The following is a 21,938-nucleotide window of genomic DNA, read 5'->3' as shown; positions in this document are numbered from 1 at the left end:
TATAGTCTTCAGCTCAAATGTGTATATAAGGAAGCACACATGATGGAGTTGCCTTGGTTAGAATGAAATCGTCCGTTTTAAACTTAGTTTACAGTTTGTAAGTCTCCTCCGGTCACTGATTTGTACTAAATGGTGTACTCTTGGAAGTTATACCTACGACATGTTTTAATTGAAAATATTTCACATGCCCTCCCTGAAACACTCCGTTAACAAGAATCTAATGCCTTCAAAACCAAATGACAACCCATTTCCTTCTGAACCCTATACTGTGAGTGAGGTGTTTAAAAGGGAATGAGCTGGCCCAAAGACAGCACTTGACACACAAACCCTATGCTTTTCTTGTGGACAATAATTAAAGGTAAAGCTTACATGCAGTTTTTAAAATATGAGACTGTCATGAAAATCAGGAGCAGCTGGCACCAAATCATAAAAAAGGAGAAAACGAGAGTTTCCACTGTGTTTGAGAACAGCAAAAGCTCGTTTGCCTTTATTGGGCAATAGGGGAACAATACCCAATATGATTGTGTTTTACAATCATGGAAAACATGTGTCAAGTACATTGAATCTTTCCATAATTTAATACTTGCTCTCATACTAGAGGTATAATATTTTTTTAAAAGCGTGACCTGAAAATCTAAGACAATTTTATTCTCAAACTTGTGTCAATTTTTTTTTAAAATTAACTTTACAACTTCAAGTTTTGTATGCACTTAATCAGGTATAGGAGGTGAGGCACTGTGTTTTGGGGCTCCTTGTGGATTATTGTGACTGTTAAATAGCACCAAAACCTTCCTATTTAATATGATGACTTTTCATTAAACAAGGCATAGCAGTCATATAATTTCCAAAGTTTTAATCAAATCTTATTATAAGAATGAGGAGGATATTTTTTGTTCAGAAATATGAAAAGGTATGGTGAACACAAACGTAACACTTGAAGCTTCAGAACATCTAAATGAATATTTGTAGCACATAATCTTTAAGCCTAATTACTCCTTTATGGAAGCATTTAAGATGCACCACATGTTAACAATGAGTGTGTGTGCATGTTTGTGATCTACTGCCCTTTTATAGTTCTGAATTCATAGTCAGGGCTCATCACACAGAAAACTACACCCCCCCCCCAAAAAAGTCCTCACTCACAACCATAAGAAAAACAATACAAACTTGTATTTTTGCAGTACATATTTAATAATGTATATTAATATAAAATAAACATGCTATACATCCTGTAATCTTTTTATTGGTATAACAAAGTGAATACTAATTTTAAAATATGGTTAAGAGAATTAGACATAACTTTAAGTCATTAAAATAAGTATTTTGGGGGCTAGTTTTTTTTTGTTTTGCTTTATTGTTTTGTTTTCTTTGTTTATTTCAAGGCAGGATTTCTCTGTGTAACTCTGACTGTCCTGGAACATGCACTGTAGACCAGGCCGGCCTCAAAGAACATCTGCCTTTTCTGCCTGCTAAATTCTGGGATCAGAGGCAAGCCCCACCACCGCCCACTGGGGCAAGTTTTTGTATTAAACCTTCTATGCATTACAGTAATTTTAGGAGCTTCTATTGTGGTGTGTGTGTGTGTGTGTTTGTTTGTATCACTATATGTGTGTGTGTGTATAAATCTACACCAGCCTGTTCTTTGTTACTTATCTGAAGAAAAGTTTTACATTGTTTTATTTTATTTTATTTATTTATTTATTTATTTATTTATTTTCTGCAAATCAGGAGAACTAGTTGTTGCTTTATAAAACATACCCTATTTAAACACTATTACAATTATGGACAATTATCTTTAAGTACAGATACTCCAAGCTGTGGCAAAACTGTAAATCTGATTTCACTACATTTAGAAATAAAAACATTTTAAGTTCCTTATCTGATAAACTATAGCATAAAATGTCCTATCTCCTGCTAGGCTTTGTTTCCCCCACTTGTGTCTTCATTATAAAAGGGCACAAGGACATCTTGGGCATTCTTGGGCATGAATAGTTTATCTTCTTTTGACCCTTTCGAATATGAAAACATTTGTTCACACAACTGTGCCAGACACAGATAAGACAAAAGATGTAGATCAAAAGTATAAAGTGATCTACACTATGCTTCAAACAACAGCAACAGGATTTATTTGTCTTCTGTGTATTTTTTCCCACACCACCATTCTAGGTGAGGAATCAGGCCGATGCTTGCAGCCACTGGTATTTTGGGGTTTTGGTGGAGCTTGTGATAAATTGGGTTCCTGGACAAAACATAGGAAGAGCCACAGCTAGTCTCACCGTTTGTCTAACTGCCTCCATGCCAGTTATCAGAGTTCACCGTGGTTCAGGCTCAGGGAATCCCACTCACAACCTATCAGGGTGGAATGTACTCACAGTGTGTTTCTCCCCCAGCCCCCCTTGGCTTCAAGTATTTTTTTTAAAGCATGTGTCACTACATTCTGCCACTGATATTTAAACAAATTAGGAGGTTTCATCTAAAATTTCCTTTGTCCAATTTTATTTTTCTTAAAAACTGAAAATCTGGAAATACATGTTAGCACTCTCCCTTGCCAATGTTATAGTCAGGAAAATAAGCTCCTTTACCCACAAAAAAAAAAAAAAAAAAAAAGGTCCTCTACAGGTCCCAGTCTCACCTGTTATTCTTTCTTCGCTCCTTCTGTGTCTGACTGAGTTTCAGACTCCATCATGTCCTCAGAGAGGCTGGAGATAAGAGGTGACCAAGTGGCTGACAATGTTGACTTCCTACAATCAAACAATGCTTAAGAGCTGATGGCTGCATGTTTCTGTTCAGTGGGATTCTGACAGTCCTCATAAGAACCAAGTCCTTTCAACTTTATCTGAAAAAATGTTCTCTGAATTCCATATAAGGCAAAGAAATCACAGTAAGTGCCGTTCCTGCACTTATCTAGAGAACACTGCCTACAGCTGTGAACCAAACTTATTACCCTTCGGAAAGCCCCTCAAAGAGACTCCATGTTTGTTTCCAAAACAAAGACAAGGGAGAGAATGAAGGAGAAAGAAAAGATAAATGAAAATTTGTTCATTAATTTGGGTCCACCAGAATGAACAATGAAGATTGCACAAGGAAGGTAGACACTAATTATTTTGAAACTCTTGAACTATTGAAGCACATCTCCTGAAGCAGTCAGTTATTTATTTTATGACCTGCTTTGCAGTGATTTTTGCTTCTGGTTACAAACGTAGGTGCGTCTTCCCACATCCTTTCCTTATCTGGATTTCACCTGCCTCTTTTGTCTTTCAAAATTGTCCTTCAGGGAAACTGCTCTGATTAATGCTACTATAAGCAAATGTTGTTTTTAAAACATTAATTTAATTTGAAGATATTTATCAGGATCTTCACATCACACGCACATGGATATACTGAATAGTATCAAAGTTATATTTCTTAAAAAGGAGTATTTACATACTGAAAGGTAGTTATTGCAGATCAGTACTCAACACTCAATGTCTGATACTCAGTAAGTTTTTGAAATAAACAAAAGAGTATTATTAATCTTCCTAAAAGCTAGTATTTTTTTTAAGTAGAAAATCTATCTATAAAGATTTGTGGGGGAAAAAAAAAGGTTGAACTAATCCAGCTTAATAAATCTTAGTGACCTGGTTTCAGTTTTATTATTTAAGTTTGTATCCCGTTGATATGTTACAAGGATCTGTAGCTTCTATTGCTTCATGGATGAAATTAAATCCATATAAACCATACCAAAGCCATCAAGGATAACTGGTGGTAAAACTTTATTATTCAAGTTTAGCTGTAACAGACATCTTCGCCGCCTGAAGATTGTTTGCATAAGAAGTACAGCAAGGACATGTTGTGAGTAGAAATGAACACGCGCTATGAAAACAAAACAAAATAAAACGAAAAAGAAACCCCATGTGCTGTAAGAACACAACTATTATGCCCACAGTCTGATGTTCAAATCAGGACTACAGATTGAATGCTTTTTCCTATCAACATGAAATCGTTCCGTATGAAAGACATTTTCTGCTGGTGAATATTGCTGTTAGTTTTACATTGGCATTTCGAGATGTTTTCCACCCCACCCCAACCCCGAGATCGAGATCAATAATGTCAAAAATTATACCCTAATAAATTCAGCATTTGTTATTGTGACACGTGCCTTATTGGTAGCCATTAAGAAAAAACTATGGTCTTATCAGCCTTGTTATAGTCTTGCCTCTTCATAGCCAACACTATAGGCTCTTTAGTTAAGATATTTACAGCTCATTTTTAATAAAAATGATGCCAAACTTTCTTGGCCCTCGGGAACCAGAGTTTTAAATAACCCCTTGGCCACATAATAATACTTGACACTTTTATGGTGCCCTCCAACCAAGGATCTCAAAGTGCTTTACAAACAAGTACTACATTACCATTATTATTTTAACATTAATATTATTATTATTAATATACTTTTCCATTTTACAGCTGAGGAACCTGAGGCACAGAAAGAAAGAGTGATATTTTGCAGTCATTGTATTGAAGAAATAATAGGGTAAAACCAGGATCCAGTTTTGGGACTTGTGGTGGTTTTATGGTAGTTACTCTTGCTTTGCTCTGGTGCAGGACAGTGTAAGCTTACCACACTAACTTTTCCTTCAAGAGAAACATACTTTTCAAGAGAACACGTGAGCATACATTTATCTATTTCCTTGTGTGGATTACTGTTGATTTTCACATTTTCTTCATCCCTGCCTTGGCACATTTCTGTCCTAGCATCCTCCAGAGGGCCCAATGACAGTGAATATGTGGAAATGCTTTAGGAACTGCTGCTCTGTGACTGGAAATATATGAGAATACACTGAACTACAAGAATCAACCAAAAGTAAGCACTCTGCAAAGAATCTAAGTCACTTGCCATTGGCTAAATCTATGAGAATGCTGCTCTCCACTTCTAACCACTGTTAGTTAATACTCAGTGGCCTGGTACAATTAACAGTACCTACCTTTGGTTAGTACATTTAGTTTCATACTCAAGGTGTACTGTTCCTTACTCTACTTATCTAGCAAAGTCAGAAAGCCTTCACCTACCAGATAACCAAGGATGCCATGCAGTACTTTTTTTCTTGTGGCCCTCAACCCGAAGTCAGTGTAACTCACCCCAACTATGGGCAATAAGCTGGCATATGGCCTAGAGGCAGCATGCAGTATGACTACCAGACCACTAGCATATTCACTCCACAATTCCGCCTCCAGATGGTAGATGTCCCCACTTCCAAAAAGGTCTTAATGTTTTTTAACTAAACAGGCAGACAGTACACAAGTCTCAAGACAGGTCACTTTGTGATGTTTTGCAGCCACACGGCAAGAGGGTAATAATTATTTTGATGGCAATATGGATCATCTTCAATTTATTATGACAAAACATTTCCCCAGGCATTTAAAATATATATACATTTAATGTTTTGGGAGCTGTATTTGCATTAGATCATAATAGATTATGTGCACATGTGCAATCATAAACAGGATGTGCTACCACAGGCTTCCACAAAAAGCTCTTGAAGATAATCACTGTTTTCTTCTTCTCATCATTATCTTAGCAAAGAATCCCCATGCTTGTTTCCTAAACTCTACCTTCACTAAAAAAGAACAGTTTAGAACAGAACATCACTATCTTAAAAGTGGATTTAACAAAACAAAACAAGACAGAAAAACAAAAACAAAAACAAAACAAAAACCAACATCTCAATATGTCGTGTAGAGAGAACTGGGCAACTCTTTGTCCTTTAAACAACACAGAGAATGTGTTAACTCTGAGCTTCATCACTTTCTCATGTACTTAGAGTCATGTAGTGTCTCTCTCAATCCACAATCTTCTGAGGTGGGCTGGCTCTTTATGGTTTTATATCCCAAACAACAGTACTTTCGTGGGGGTGAATGAAGATGTATAAAAAGGAAGAGTGTGCCTGAGCTGGTTCGGGCCCAGTGTTGGAGGCAAAGCTCAATTTATAATTGACAAGTTTGAACAGCCCTGCAGGTTTGAAATGGCATAGTGCTTTAGGCGGTATATCCAGAAGACTTTCCCAAGAGAGAAAAGTTACAAAATCATCTTGAAAGTCCTTCCAAAAAGGTTAAGTACCTAAATAGCTCACTTAAAATCCTTCACAATTTAAGACAAAACTATTTAAATGTCTTTAAAAATAAAAGTCATTTTTGTAATACATTTTGAAACATGAAATCAAAACTTTAGGTCATCAAAAAATAAGGAGTATTTTAGTGTTATTATAAACATCCATCTTTTTAAGGCCCAAATTTTCTCTACCAAAATATGCATAACATAAACAAACATGAAAATAAAGTAATTAATAATAAAGGAATACGGAATAAGATCTAACATGCCAATGCTATCCAAAAACAATCTACTGAAAGTAGACTGACCATAAATATTCCAAGCACAGTGATATGTATTTTTCCAATGCTAATCATTGCTACTATGTCTGACCACAAAAAAAAAAAAAAATAATGGAATGAAAAACAAAAAGCATACATGCCAACAATGAAAAAATCTACTTGTGTCTAACACACTGAAGAAATTGCATAAGGATATCAAAGATGTAATGTGCAATATTGCCCAAGTTGGCCAAATTTCTGGTATGCTGTTGATTTGGGCAGTCCATATATATAATGAGCCTTGAGGATCAGTACAGTGCATTTTAATATTCTTTTTACTAAGAAAGTTAAATATTGTTGTTTGGGAAATCTCCATTTTTAGATCTTTGTCGCCTCTCAGATATACCACTATATTCTGAGATGCTGATGTATCCACCAAAATTCCAAAGAAAGATAAATTATATCAAGTCATTTGAATGTCAAAGCTCCTCATTCCACCTCTTTATTTCAGTTCTTGTGAATATTAGAGCTAGGCCACAGACAGGTGAGATCAGAATAGGGTCCTTTAACAATGAAACCAAAGCAGAGGACTTAGTCCTGATTTTCTTTCTCTCGATCTTCTTTTTTTTTTCTTTTTTTCCTTTTTTTTTAAAAACATGAAAACAAACAAAAAATTGCAAGAATGAAGATGATGACAACATAATATCAGAAAGGTATTTTTAACTTCATTCGCTCTAACAGTCACAGACTGGTTAACTCTACCTGCCATCCAACTCTAAGAAATGAGACTCCTGCATTGTGAAAAAGAAGCAAAACCCAACAAAACAAAACAATACAAAGCAACTGCGAATTAATGTAAAAATGGAGTGCAAATGCGACTACAGAATGCAATAAAAACATCAGTGCTGCAGATTCCAGCAACACTTATCAAAATAATTTCTGAAATGTTTCATCTGAAACATAGACAAAGCAATAAAAAGAGGATATATATTTATCATCTTAAGCATAACAATGGGAGTTAAGAGCTTAAAATTAAAAAAAAAAAGTACTTGGAATGAATAGTGCTACCCTTGTATCCTAAGTAGGCATAAAAATATTTTCATTTCCTTCTTGTTTTCCACACCATTACACTGAGAACTTCCTTTGTTTCATGTTACCGTTTACAACCTTAATGCAAACATACACACACACACACGCACACACACATACACACTAAAGATACCTACTGCAATAGAAATAGTTGCTTCATTACCTTGTTTGCTTGTTTGCTACATTTGCAAATGTAAACAGCTAGGCAGAGCCAGAACTGACTCTAATGCATGATGGAATATCTTTGTTGCATACGTACACTGTAGAAAATAATTATTCAATATGTCAGGCACCATTATTTGAAATGTAATACATTAATATTTACTAGAAAAATAAGTTTTTTTTTTCCTATTTGTTCTCCCAACTTCTTTAATGAAATAAGTTAATCTGACAGTGCATCCAGTAGCTTGTAATATCTTCTACATCTCCGTGGCAAAAAATAAACTACTGGTTGGGACAATATAATGCAAATTATTAAAGTCAGTCCTTGTACATACATCCTTGTAGCAAGCATTGAGGCTCGACCAACAGCACCTTAAACCAATTATTTAATGTTCAATTATTTAGCCCTATTTCCCTGAGCAGTTATGCTGAGGAGCCCTCCCTTCACGGATAGTTTTTACAAAGCCTTAAGTATTAAAAGTACTATGAAGACATACTCCTAAGAATCCTATTTAATGCTACTTAACTAAACCTGTATAAATCGAATGAAGGGATTGACTGGTACATGTACCAACTGTCAGTCTGTTGTAGCGTAACCTTGCATACTGCCTGACCACAAAGTTTGGAAATTATATTCAACCAAAAATAATAATAATAAATAAATACAGCAGGTTACCTTGTGGAGAAATACCACGTGTTCTGGACAAATTAAAGCCATGGCCTGACATTTATATTCATCTATTTTTTTTTTGAAGTGAGGGGGATTTAGTCACAATGTGCCAAGTGAGATCAGTGACCAACAGGAGGCTTAAAAAATTTCAAACCAGCTCACCATAAACAAGAAAGAAATATCTGGCAAAAAAAATAATAATAAAGTTACTACATAAGCATTGAGGACACTGTTTTTAAGAATGGATATATTTGAACAAAATGAATCTAAACTGCGAACAAAATGACTACCAAATCCTGGGACATCTAAAGGACAAAAATATCAAAGAGGGTGCATGTGTGTGTACAGGCAGGGCTGGCCAAAAACATTGTGCCACCAACTGTCACGATTCTTACTGCTCGCTCAACAAGCCTAGCCACAGTTCACATTTAGAGGTCTCAACTGAAACATGGTCAATGAGAGGAGACTAATTAAAGAGAGGGCACCATTTTCCTTCCATTATCCCGGAGAGTCAGTATCTCCTCAACTGGCTGGAATTGCATGATTTTTTTTTTTTTTTAATTTAAGCAACCTATTACATGTTTTTGAATGAATGCGACAATAGCCAGCCTAATACTGCTTTCATATGATAGTATGTAAACTCTTTCAAATTCTAGACAGCATTTGTATCTTTACAAACAAAATAGCCATAATTTGGTGGACCTCTGTAGAGAGATTCCCCAGTATACATTAGGCAAGATAGTTTTGACTATAGGTTTTTGTTTTGTTTGTTTAATTGTTTATCATTTCCATTCTTTCTCACAGACCATATGTTTCATTTTAAAATCTTGGTAACCTACTCATCAAAACAAAGAAAAATTTTTAAAAAAAGGGAATTTCATGTTGGATAAGGCAGGCTCTATGAAGTATTTTTTTTTAATAGGTCTTCATAAGACATTACAAGCTATTGAATTCCCATCAAGAAAACCTATTTCTATGTAATTGTGCTAAGTGCTAAGGTTTTACTCTTTAGGTTTTCCATTTTTTTCTGCTTGTGCATTGTTCCTATGCAGGCCCCTCTGGATATGTGTTGTGAAGTCATATTTGTCCGTGCAAAGATGCTGGCATATGCTGCACTGGAAAGGTCCACTGTCACCATGGCAACTCATATGCAAAGCATACATCACTTCATCCAGAAAGACAATGCCACAGTGCACACATTTTGTTGAAAGTTCATCTTGAGTGCTTCTGTCAACTCTCTCCGTTTTAACTACATTCAAGGGACCTTCATTTTTTACATTTGGTGGCGCCTTTGTTTTCTCCTTGGAGGCACCATTTGCAGTTGGCCCAGGTCTGGAATGCTTGATCGCCAAATCTAGAGGAATGTCATTGTCTGATCCAACAGCTGAAAAATGAGGAGGCAGATTGAAGGTGGGATAAGGCACATAGTTTTGGCAAGGATTTGGTAAGCCAGGCACATGACTCAAGTAGTGTGGATTCCCAGGAACGGAGAGCTTATATTTACTCCAGAACCGCAGCCAATCAGCTTCACTCTGGAAGTCATTATGTACAAAAGGAAGTCCAAAAAGTGGGTACTGATACTTTTCAATTGGGCTGCCTGGTGGAGAATAGTTGGGGTGTTTTGCAGGTCTCATGTACTTTTCTATGGGACTGCCTCTCTCAGAACTTCCTTTCCCTTCAGATACAGATGAACTATTTCCTGGATCTCCAGTACTTTCCTGAGGACTTTTTATCTGAATGTGCAAAGGCTGCATCCTTTTGTGAATATCCAGAGTTTGGCTGACCAGGACTGGCTGCTGAGCAGAATGGCTTTTAGTCAATGAACCCTGGGCTTCGTATTTACTTAGGCTGGAAAGTGGAATTTCTCTCTGATGACTTTCACTTAAGTGATCTTCTGACCTCCTCTCTAAAGGGCTTCCATTGACCTGCTCCTCACCACTTCCCCTCTGCTGTTTGTTAAGTTGCTCAGCCTGAAGTGCCTCTGGGTTAAGGCGCTTTCTTGTTCGTCTTCTAATAATCTGCTCACCGTTGTTTTGTTTAATGATGTTTAAAGGCCTGGGAGTCTGTAGGGAAACACACACAATAAAGAAAAGAGAAATATTAAAAAATACATTAAAAATTCCTCACAACTATAAACTACACTAAAGTTCAAAGCGAGGACACTCTTTATGCTATAGACTTACTAAATCTATTCTTTTTGCCCTAAGCAGGCTCACAGAAAGTAACCAAAATGAAATGTTTTAACCTAAATCAATGTCCATCTTTGAAGGGGTGGGATTTAGGACAGAAACCTTTAATTTTCTTGAAAGCACCTTTTTCAGACTCAGTAGATGTGTGGACATTCACCACTGATGATAAAGTAGTGAGGAAAACCACCTGAAGAAATTATTTTTCTAAAATACATTCAGCCCTTGAATTATGTAAAAATTAGTCAACAAAGTAATTTGGTAGATAATACTGACAGTAGTGAAAAACAACACAAACAAAAACCATGTATCGCTACAAACTATGTACTAACATGTGGTTCTCTTCTGGCTTCAGTTCACATATCAAAGCTCTAACGTGATGATGTCTACTACTGTCATTTTAAGGAGAAATTAGGGTTTAAAAAGGCCAAAAATGTGTAGCTATAATCTGACAGGACTGGGAGCTATTAACAAGGGAGAAAAAGCTTTCTTCAGAACCTGAAGACTCAGCAGAGAATGTGACTAAGTCAGAAAGCCCTCACCAGCCCTTAACCAAGCTGGCGCTTCTAGCCTCCACAGCTGTGAGAAAATCAGTTCCTATTGCTTTAAGCCACTCGGTCAAACTAAAGTGCTTGCCATGATGCTTTAAGGGGACTAATAAATATATCTTTGAAAAGAATCGCAAAGGCAAGTAATTGATATTTATATCAGAGCATACACAATCAAACGCAAAGTGTTGTCAGGACTATAAGGAAACTTTCAGGATTCATCACATGAAATTTTTGGCCTTATATTATTCTTCTGTTTCAATGATGTCTGTACACTTATTACTTCTTCACAGGTGAAGCATGAGTTGAAAACCTAAGTACCTCTGCAGCTTTGGTTCAAATACCTGGACTGTCATTCTGGTCTACTTAAAATGAATATTGGCTTACACTCAGTTTAAATGTTTTATTCAGCTTCAACATCATGTGATTAGTACCTACGTCCATGTTCAATTGTTCTATAACTAAATTTTGTTCTATAACTAAAATTTGCAGATAAGACTATAAAACCTTTGCATGCATAAGGACTCTAAATTTGATTTGTAAAATGAAATAAGAATGCTAAATCAATGTGTATTTATAGATTAAATTTTAGGAGAATGTTCAGACAGTCTGGAATTTCCAAATAATTATTGGTAATTTATGTGTATATAGGTATCTAATTTGTGAATAATTCTTAAAATATTTAGACTTTAGTATTAAAGGGAATATTTTAGATATTAAAATAATATAAATGAGAACTTTGGGGGACTATTTCTATTGTAACTAGAAAGACTGTTGGAAATAAAAATAATGCACTTATTACTGGTGATACTAGTATTAGTTTCAGAATGAAAACCCTCCGTGGTTTGAATATGTCTCATACACTTATATTGTTTAGTAAAAATTCACAGTATTTAATCCTCATACTAAAATGAAGCCTGGAATTTAATTAATCTTCCAATTTTGTAATTGTTGTCTAACTTTTTGTGTGCACATAATTTTTATGTATTTTCATTTATAATCAAATAAAGTAAAAAAAAAAACCTCAAAGCTGAGACCATCTTGCCTCTGGACAGATGAATATTAAAATAATTTTTAGAAAAGTTTGGTATATTTCACAGTGGTTAAATTATCATAATTTGGCTGAGCAGCTATTCAATTAATTCTTGGACTCTTCATTGGCCAAAGTTCAATTAAAACCATTAATGCCAGTGCTCATTAAACAGAGGCTTGTTGCTGTGCTTAAATGGTGAGAGTTTTAAACAAAAATGTAAAGTGGCAGTAAGGGTCTTTCTACCAAACCCATGTTAATGACTAAGGGCTTTATAGTAGTCTCCATTAGCACCATTGCTGGCAGTGGGCATGTTTTTAAAAAGTGTTTCCAGTGTCCACTTATGAAAATGTTTTGTCTCAAAGTGTATTCCCTGTAGCTGTAATCTTTTCACTGGCCTGTGCTAAGAGCTGCAGTAAAATGCCAAATAAAATGAAAAAAGGCACGGGGAAAAACACTTCTATTGACTAAGTGGGACACTGCTGTTTTAAAGTCAGTGCTTGCCAACAGATGCACTGACTAAACTATAGAAACAGTCTTCAGGAACTCAGAAATTCCTCCTTAGATGGGGAATCTGTCAGTTGACATTCTACTACAGAGTTAAAACTAACATTTTGGATAAAAATTCAAATAACCCCCATGAGCCAAAGCTAGCTGGAGATTTCAGACACAGAGTACCTGTGTCCCTTCTGCTGTGGGGCCCAGAAGCACCTGGATTCATGTGCCACGGCCCTGTGCTCGTGCACAGCCAGCTTGCAAACCGCCAAAATAGCCCTTACAATTCCAAAATGCAAACTCGAAGGTGAAATCCAGAGTGCTTCTATTTCTCTCTTTAACTTTTTGCGGTTTCTCTTCCTCCCTAAATTAAATCCAGCCAATTCAGTTAACATGTAGTTAAACTACCTGCCATGTGAAGTTCCCAGGAATCAATCCTTTCTACTGCTAAATCAAAGAAGCATAATGTATTACTAATGACCTTAAATGGATCTCCCATAATGTTTAAGCCGTTTTCGCAATAACTCATATGTACACCCCAAATGACTGTATAAACAACCCTGCAAAGACAGACAACACAAGCAATGGAAGAGTACATATCAATGGTGGATCAGGTCTGCTCATCTGTGTAAGCTTTGCCCGAAGTGCTGGGGTGAGTTCTTACCGAGTGAAGTTTCTGGTAGAGACCGCATGCATTGCACACATATCCGCCATTTGCATTCTTTCGCCAGAGAGAGGTCTTTGTGGTCAGGCAATTGGCACAAAATACACCAGAGCCTCTCCGCCTCTGAAACAGGAGAAAAAAAAAAATCCAAGGTCAGAGGTGAGTCACATGATCCAGAGAGTAAGACCAAATCAACCCAGGAGTTTTGTCTTCAGATTTGCAACAATGACAGTATAAAACCACACTGCCTATAATGAGGTCAGGTTCAATTGTGTTTAATAGGCACCACTGATTTTCATTATAATTAACCCTACAGTGATGGATGAGGTGTGGGGAACACCAAAGGCTTTTCACAGAAACAGCTTTAACTTTTTGAACTTTGGGTTGCATGCCTTCAATGATGGCTCCTAAATGCTCAACCCCCAAACATACCTTTTAAAAGTGTCAAAACAAAAGGAAAAGAGATAGCACATGGCAATATGTTTAAAGTAGTTTGGAATATGCTACCTGAGCCTTTGAATACAGGTTAGAGCAATTCATCATAGAAAACATTTAACATTAAACCAGACTGGTTGCTTTTTGTATGCCATTCCTACAACAAAAGTACTACAATAATGTAAGACTGCCTGTTCTGGTGTTTCCCTTGTGCTTATGAAATCTGAAAGAGAACACCCTCTATTCCCCAAACCTGAGAGGACCTTTAGACACTTTTGCCTAGAAAAAAATACAGTATTGCTGATGCAAACCTTACGAGGTGTCTGCTGAAGTTAGATAATACAGTTCTGTCACTGGCTCTTTACTTAATTTGACCTTAAAGTTAGAAATCCATAGGGTTTGTTGAATGCTATGTTGATTGTAGAGGTCTGAATTATGAAATCACCAAGTTCAAAAATTATTGAAGAATATTTAAAAGTTGCTAATTAGGACTGCTGGTTGCATTTGTGTGTGCCCAAGTAACAATTCTGCTGAACTTCTCATTTCAACAAAAGTCAGGCTGTGTGTAGGCACAAATAGGAACAGGCAGGAAATAGAATACTCTTGCAAAAAGCTCAAATTGTAGCTCAGCTCTCCTTTTGCTAGGAAGCAAAGCTTTTAATGATAAAATAGGCATGTGAGATAAGAAGTGGAAAAAGTCTTGGTGTACCCTAATTTTATTATAAATTAAATATTACAAACACCATAAGTCAAAATTTCAGGGATTCATAAAATTTAGGCAATTTATTTAACTGGAGTCTATACTGTAGAAGAGTGGTACGCCTGCCAAAAAAGTACAATGGTTATAATTGTACTCTGATACATTTCAAATGGAAAGCTTTCTGCAGACATAATTTTGGCTTCGAGACTGGAACACTTTCTTGGCATTGAAAGGGCATTTGATTCATCGGGTGTTTCACAATCTATCACTAAAAAGACCTGGTGAGCAGCCAGCTCCCTATAGGGTAATTTTTCCATCCAGATGCAAGTGCTATCAGAGGCCCTCGTCAGCTAAACTAATTATGATCTTGCAATTGCTGATGCCTGCTCACTCTAACATTCGACATCCTCCATTAATCATCAATACAAGGAAAATGAATGAAACGTAAAGAAATGAGGGCTGCTAAGCTGCACAGCTATAAAATTCCAAAATGAGAGCAATAACTTAACAAGATTGGGGGAATGTTTTTAGTGAGCACAAAAGTCAGGCTAACAATTGCCCTTTTAAACCAAGAACACGATTTCATTAGTGTAGCAGTTTGTGCCACTTTAGGTGATGTAATAAAAACTAGATTTTCACAATGATATCTCCAGCTCCCCTTTGCTGTGTGCCCCAAACCCCTGTCATATGCAGGAATGCATTGTGAGTTTCCAAATCTCCACAACAGCAACATCAAACATCGAGTCAGAGGTCTGCGGGTCCCAGTTGGGGTCTGCTGCAGAGGTAGAGAGCACACTGCCACCCAGAACATAATAAGCAACTCTCAGGTGCAATTACAAAGTAATCCCAGCACCATTTATCCAAAGGAGGCTGAGGTGGCGTGGGGGGGGTGTTTAGGTTTTAACTGTTAATGTTTCATGGTGACATCCTATTGTTGCCTTAGATCTAACTAACTCAATGGTAAATCAACTCCAACGCGAGCCGTACAAAGTCCCTCTTGATGTCCTATGGAAACCAATGCACATATATGGCCAAGACCTCTCTGCTCAGGGTTGAATGTGAAATGATTGACTCCAACTTGCTTTTCTTTTTGTGTGCTCTGGGTGCCTCACACAGCATGACAAAGTGGGCGTAATTCTTATTTCAGTAAGCATGCCGACCTCTGCATAATTTGAAGCCTAATATTTTTGTCCTTCATTAGTGGGGGTGGGGAGTAGGGTGATCCTGAAATTACAGCACTGGTTTCCATAGGTTTTATTTTGTACTTAGCAATTACATGTAGTTCAGTAAAGGTCACTGTGATTTAGGATAAACTATATCTTATGTTAAATATATCAGGTATATTTTTAATTCTCAAACTCAATCAAGATGCCTAAGAGGTTACAAATCAGTTTGAGGAGTGAGGCTACAGTATTCAAACCCATTTCTGTTATTTACTAGGAGCTACTCTGGGAAATGCTGTTTGACCTCTCAGTCCTGAAATGGCCCCTGGTCTACATCGCTGTATTCATAGTGTGCAGTATACACTATTAAAACACAGCAGAGAGAAAGTAGCTTGACTGGTAAACGCCCAGCAAGCCTAGCTATTGGTTAAAGAAATTTAATTGTGACTATATTTTCTTGAGAAAATGTGTTAGTTTTGTTTTTATTGCCTTCAATGTCATCATCGAACATCTGAGACACACTTACACACCCACTGACGCACTGTCAGTTATACTTTCCTTGCATATTTCCTATAGATTGTGAGAATGGAAAACTGAGTCAGAGCAGGAGATCTAGGTGTTCACACCTCTTCTTCAATAAGAGCCTGCTTGTGCTTGGGTGGAGAGTGGGAGGGAGGTGAAAAGCATTTCTCACATAAAATGTTGTCTCATCTCAACCAACTTAGCACTTTTGAACTCTTTCAGAACCATATATTGGAGGCTCGGGAAATTTCTTGAAGCAGCAGCAAAGGAAGAAAGTTTGGATAGTGTCCCTAACTTAGCAGCCACAGAACCTCATCTCTGAAACCACACACAGCCAAGAACCCTGACTGGACACAGGGAGGTATTTCCCTGGGGTATGCAACCCCTGACTCCACTCTTGGCAGAGAAGCAGCCTGCTACCAAAGGACAGAAAGGGGAGTCCTTTTGCACCACTTGAAAAATAAGTTTTGCCCTAACTTAAAGAAAATACCTATGGATGATGAATTCAATGATTTCAAGCCTATCTTGCATGGCTCCCTCTTAGAGATTGTAGGTTTTCTCCTTAACAGTGATACATTCTTAAGAACAGAAACTATCTCTTGGTTTATTTTAAATGAACATTGAATATTTTAAATGGTAACCACCAAGGACTGTGCTGCAAATAACATTGCTTGTAATTATTTTCACCATTAATATACACTTTTTTTTCCAAATAAAAATTAAAGATGTTCCCTTCAGGTTCAGAGAATTAATCTGAACCAGGAATAAACAATCAATTATGGTATAGAAAATAAAATTATAAAAATAATATACTGTCTGTTCTTGTTTTTCCACATTTATTTTCAGGAAGTAGTGATGCCAAGTTTTGGTAGATGTTGGAGTTACTAGGTCAGGCAAGGCCAAAGCCCGAACTCTCCATTATTACACTCATACATTACTGATGGTCCTGCATCGTGTCCATGAGTGGTTTCAATTACAAGTTTCATCATTTCCTACAAGCTGTTCTTAACAGATAGTAATAACATGTGCTGCTTTGACCCCGTGCTAGAGAGTGGAGAATTACAGGTCTGGAATAAGGGCAGTGCTTGGGGAGGAAATGATAGGCAGAGTGGCAAGTGGATTACAGCACCTGCCATTCCCGAGGGATGTACTTAGCACTAATCTTTCCTTTCTGAATGAAGGAAAGATGACTACTTAAGAACATGCACAGAAGATGTCTTCTCAGTCCACGTGCATCTTCTACCTGGGTTTAGTGGATGCTACAGTGAAGGAAGATTGTCCTCTAACCCAAACCTACACAAAGTCAACTCATCTGTCTCTACAGAAGAAACACCCCAACAGCTGTAACCAACAATTCAATAAAAGGAGGCATCTTTAGCTTTTCAGTGGACACCAAACCTCTGTGGGAGTGACACCGACATCCAATGACGCTTTGCTCAGACAAGGGCTTACGTCCTCAGCCAGCTATATATCTTTCTATGCAGAGATTTGGCACATGTGTTGGTTAATCCAGCTATGACACGTTGTTTCAGCTGCTTTTATTGCTTATTTTATTTTACTACTTGACAATCATCCAGTAACAAAAATTTTAGGCTTTTCATGTTTCATTATTAGAAACTGAATTCACCTGATTAATAAAGGGAAATTTTGATTGAATTAGTTATTCAAGTGGCTTAACATTCAGAGACAAGACTATTCATTTCTAAGATATTAAAAGTCTCCATTGGCAAAGAAATTTTTGCAAAAATGATCTTTTATAATAGTTTTCTATAAGAACCATTCTGGGACCATGTAATTTTATAACAAGCCTTGATAGGGAGAATATTTACTCACATTTTTTATGGTTTTATATCTTAGCCGTTTTAAATCGAATCAATCTGAAATTTGATATACATGCTGTTACCCTGGATGTGCCTCAAATATTTTTAACTCTTTAAATATTTTCTGTGTTTATTTGATTATATCAAGAATTCTTTGCAAATTTCATTTTAGGGAAACACACAGATGGCTATGATAGAACCTTCTGGTTCAATTTTGCAGTAATAAAATTTCAGTGGTAAGTTTAATTCAATTCAGTTCTGGGAATAATTATTGAGTGTCCAGCCTGTGCCTGGCACTGTGCTACAAGCTGGGGTCTAAACTATACACAGTTTCCCATGACCTGGAATCTTACAGATTTTCTGGTGGACACAGGGCTGAAGTGCAAAGGGCACCAAGAGCAAATTACATGAAAAGTTTATCAAAGCATTTCCCATACTCACAGTCATCTTAGGGGCTAAATTTTTTCTAATGATCAGAACATTGACTATTGGTGAGCCTTTGTAAAAACATGCAGTAGTCCAGGATGTCAGAAACAAGTTAATAATTGTTTATTGCTTATTGGTAAAAACAGTCTATCAATAGCTCTCAAAGAATTGAACTAAATATGACTTACTACTTAATTATGTGCACAAATCATATCCATACTATATATTTACAAGTTGTTGAACAAATACTGAAAACTGTTTTAGGCCCAATTGCTTTCATTTACTACAATGAGACACAGAATGTTGTATTTGCATTCTCTTTCTTCAGAAATAGAATCGGTTACTTATTATAAGCAATCATACAAAACACCTGTAATATAGAGTGATGCAGATACAAGAAAATAAAAACAGTGGATTGTGTGCAGTGATCAGCTTTATTGTAACAGCCAGAATTATTCCAGAAGGACAGGCTGGCCAATAATTTAATGAGAATACAGCAAAATTTCTGCCAAGAGAAAGCAACAGTCACTGATATTCTGGCTGACTTTTGTTCCAAATAAAATTATGAAGAATCAGATGAAATGGGCTGTACAACATGACTACAGCTGCTTTAAAAGAGCCCTAGCTGTTCTCAGATTTCTTGCCCAAAACCAAAGGGACTCTATAAAGTTCAGCCAAGCACCCATTCTATATTCACCTATTTCAGAGCTGGGAAAGAAAGTCTGCTTCCCCTGCTTACTTGAGTCACATCTCAGGACAAACAGCACAATTCCTGCTCTCCAACACGAGACACTGTACATTCCAGTCATCGCGATTATATCCAGGTGCATAAATATTTTCCCGTGATGCCTAACTAGAGTGAACCAGCCATTACTAAGGTACTATAATATTAGTTCTATCTCTTCTCATATGTAATAGGTGATTCCAGCAGTAAACACCAAAATTTCCTAATGCATCTCACACAGACTACCCAGACAGTCTTCAGACATGAATATTTTAGAAGTTTATTGCATAGATAGAAAACCTACTTCATAGGTCTTAGGATGACATCACCTAGATTTGACATACCCTACATTTGGCAAATGAGCTAACCAGCAATCCAGAGTGCAAACAAATTATGTCACAGAACCAGAGCTGGAAAAGGCCAGATCTTTAGACTTCTGGCCCATGCTGTTTCTGTTATAACACTCTGCTGTCACAGCAAGTATGCATTTGGACAGCTAAAAATATGGTTGAAAATTTATGTCTGCACTGTCATTTTTCATTCCACGTGAAAGTCATTATTGTCAAAAGATCTACTGAAGTTTCTCTGTGCTTTCATTTCTGCGACCATGGAACTGCTTTCAACTTTCCTTTAGCTACATTCACTGGCTAATTGTTTTACATAGATTTTTTTCCTTCAATGCCAGTGACAAAATCTAACACTGGAATAATATATATATATATATATATATATATATATATATATATATATATATATATATATATGTAAGCTTTTGGGAGGCACTGTTAAATAATTTAGCATCTGCTGGAGAATATATGAACTGATTCTGTTAATTTATTGTATATCTTATTTATAGGACATATTTTATAAGCACATTCATCATGAGAATAATTCACAATATAAAATCACTCTGGCAGAGCCCTCATCCAGAATAAGTGTTCAATGCACAGTTATCAGCTTTACAACATCTAAATGGAGAAACAAACCGTGATCGTAAATTTGCATTTACAGTGTTGATTGTGATTTGAAAGAAACAAAAACACCAATAATTTTTATACATTAGTTACCCAGGTAACAACAAGCCCATGAAGAGCTACTGTCCTGAAGGCAGTTATTTATGCATAAGTGGTACTTAAAATGACTTCTAATATTATGGGAATCATACATTCTTATAAACATTTATCATACTTTCCACAGAAAATAATAGACATGCAAAATACTTCACAAACACCTTCATAATGTTCAAAAGACTGCCCCTTACAGATGATCTACTATGTATACAGGATTCTGAGTACTCTGGATTCCAAGGTTAGTGCCTCTCAAATACGTTACTCTAGTTTATGTTTGATGTGAATAATTAGGTATTATTTTTCATCTGTTGATAAGGTAAATGGTGATGCCTTAAAAGACTTCTCTGACACATACCATCAAAGCAAATATATCCTGATTTCAGAGACGCAGGATGGCATCATCACTAAGGTGCTTGCCATACAAATATGGAGCCCTCAGCTCAGACCCTTATCACTGTGTTACAAAGCCAGATCAGATCAGTAGTGCACATCTGCCGTTCCAACACTGTGGAAGTAAAGAAAGTTGGACCCAGGGAGTTTCCTGGCTGGCCAGCTTACAGAGACTGGGAAGTGCCAAATTTAGTGTTAGACGCTATCACTGAATATAATTTGGAGAGGCACTGAGTAACATAACCACTGATAACACCTGGCCTCTACACATGCATATACACCTGAATGAGTGGTCACAGCTATGAGAACCTATTACACCCAACTACACCAGAGACACACCACCTCCCAAACACACACACACACACACACACACACACACACACACACACACACACACACACACACACACTTCTCCTGGAGGGAATACAAGCTTTAAGTATACAGAGTTCAAAACAATCCACAGTGACATTTAAAAACCCATACTGTGTCCTTGAAGAGGTGCTGATCAAACATTACTATGAGGCACATTACAGGCTTTCAGATATTTAGTTCAAAATGTGAGTCTTAGAAACACTAGTGTGTGTATGTATGTGCATGTATATGTGTGTGTTACGTACAACTAGGAAAAATGAAGTTGAATTTCATGCAGATTTTCAATCTTTAAGATATTTTAAAGTACTATCACATTTTAATTTAGCCTTGTGTTTCCTAAGGACACATGAAATGGTAGTTATTTAAAGAGATGGTTCCAAAGGCTGCAGTAGACACCTGGTATATGATCATCCCTCAGACCGAAGCCCCATCTACACTGAGCACCATGCGGCTCCCACAGGTGAACAGGACACCAGCACACAACTTCATTATCAAAGCACTGTGCAGACAGGGGAATCGAAGCTGATTTGTAAAAGTTTAATAACACGACTTCAAAAAGGACTGCTTGGAATTTCCTTAACAATGGTGATGTATTTTGTAATAACTGAAATCTTTCCTGGGAGGACTGCTTCTTCAATAACTGCCCCAGTAAATTACACAAGAAAGTTCTATAATAGGCTGCCTCACCCCCACCCCCACCCGTCAAATAGCTCACGTACAGGACTTCCTTTTCAATTACCAACTTGTCTGCAGTACCATCTGTAAAAACGAACACATACCTTATGGGCTCCCTCTCTGCTTTTGCGCATCCATTAGTGCGGCTGGCTGCAGCTGCTCAAGAATAAAGCAGTGATTGTTTTTGCTTTGAGAAGCGTGCTTGTGTGTGTGTGTGTGTGTGTGTGTGCACACCACACATACACATATATTTATATATGTTTCAATCATACGCTCACTTAAATCTGGTCCTGGCCCTCTTTGTACCTGAACTGTGTTAATCACACTGTATCACATTCCACAGCAAGAACTACCTCACCTCACCAAGGACTCTCAAGATGTCTGCTTAGTCATCAGAACCGAAAGGAACAGTTAAAATTCTCTCCAACTTTGATATTTTGTACATGGAG

At 36.9% G+C, this 21,938-nt stretch overlaps 1 protein-coding gene across 7 annotated transcripts in view; it reads right to left on the bottom strand.

The window, feature by feature from the left end:
- Window positions 1-3,735: 3,735 nt before the first annotated feature.
- Window positions 3,736-21,938, bottom strand: part of Trps1 (transcriptional repressor GATA binding 1) — a 240,359-nt gene continuing 222,156 nt past the window's right edge. For all 7 annotated transcript variants that reach the window (XM_060389423.1, XM_060389422.1, XM_060389426.1 and 4 more), the window contains 2 exons: window positions 13,193-13,315; window positions 3,736-10,332 (listed from right to left, as the gene is read on the bottom strand). In XM_060389423.1, coding sequence (XP_060245406.1) covers window positions 9,271-10,332; window positions 13,193-13,315 — 1,185 coding nt within the window. In that variant the 3' untranslated portion in view covers window positions 3,736-9,270. The remainder of the gene's footprint in view (window positions 10,333-13,192; window positions 13,316-21,938) is intronic.

The sequence above is a fragment of the Meriones unguiculatus genome, chromosome 8, assembly GCF_030254825.1.
Source record: "Meriones unguiculatus strain TT.TT164.6M chromosome 8, Bangor_MerUng_6.1, whole genome shotgun sequence".
NCBI classification, from domain to species: Eukaryota; Metazoa; Chordata; class Mammalia; order Rodentia; family Muridae; genus Meriones; species Meriones unguiculatus.
The sequence above is the reverse complement of the archived record's forward strand: the minus strand, read 5'-3'. Positions and strand labels throughout refer to the sequence as shown.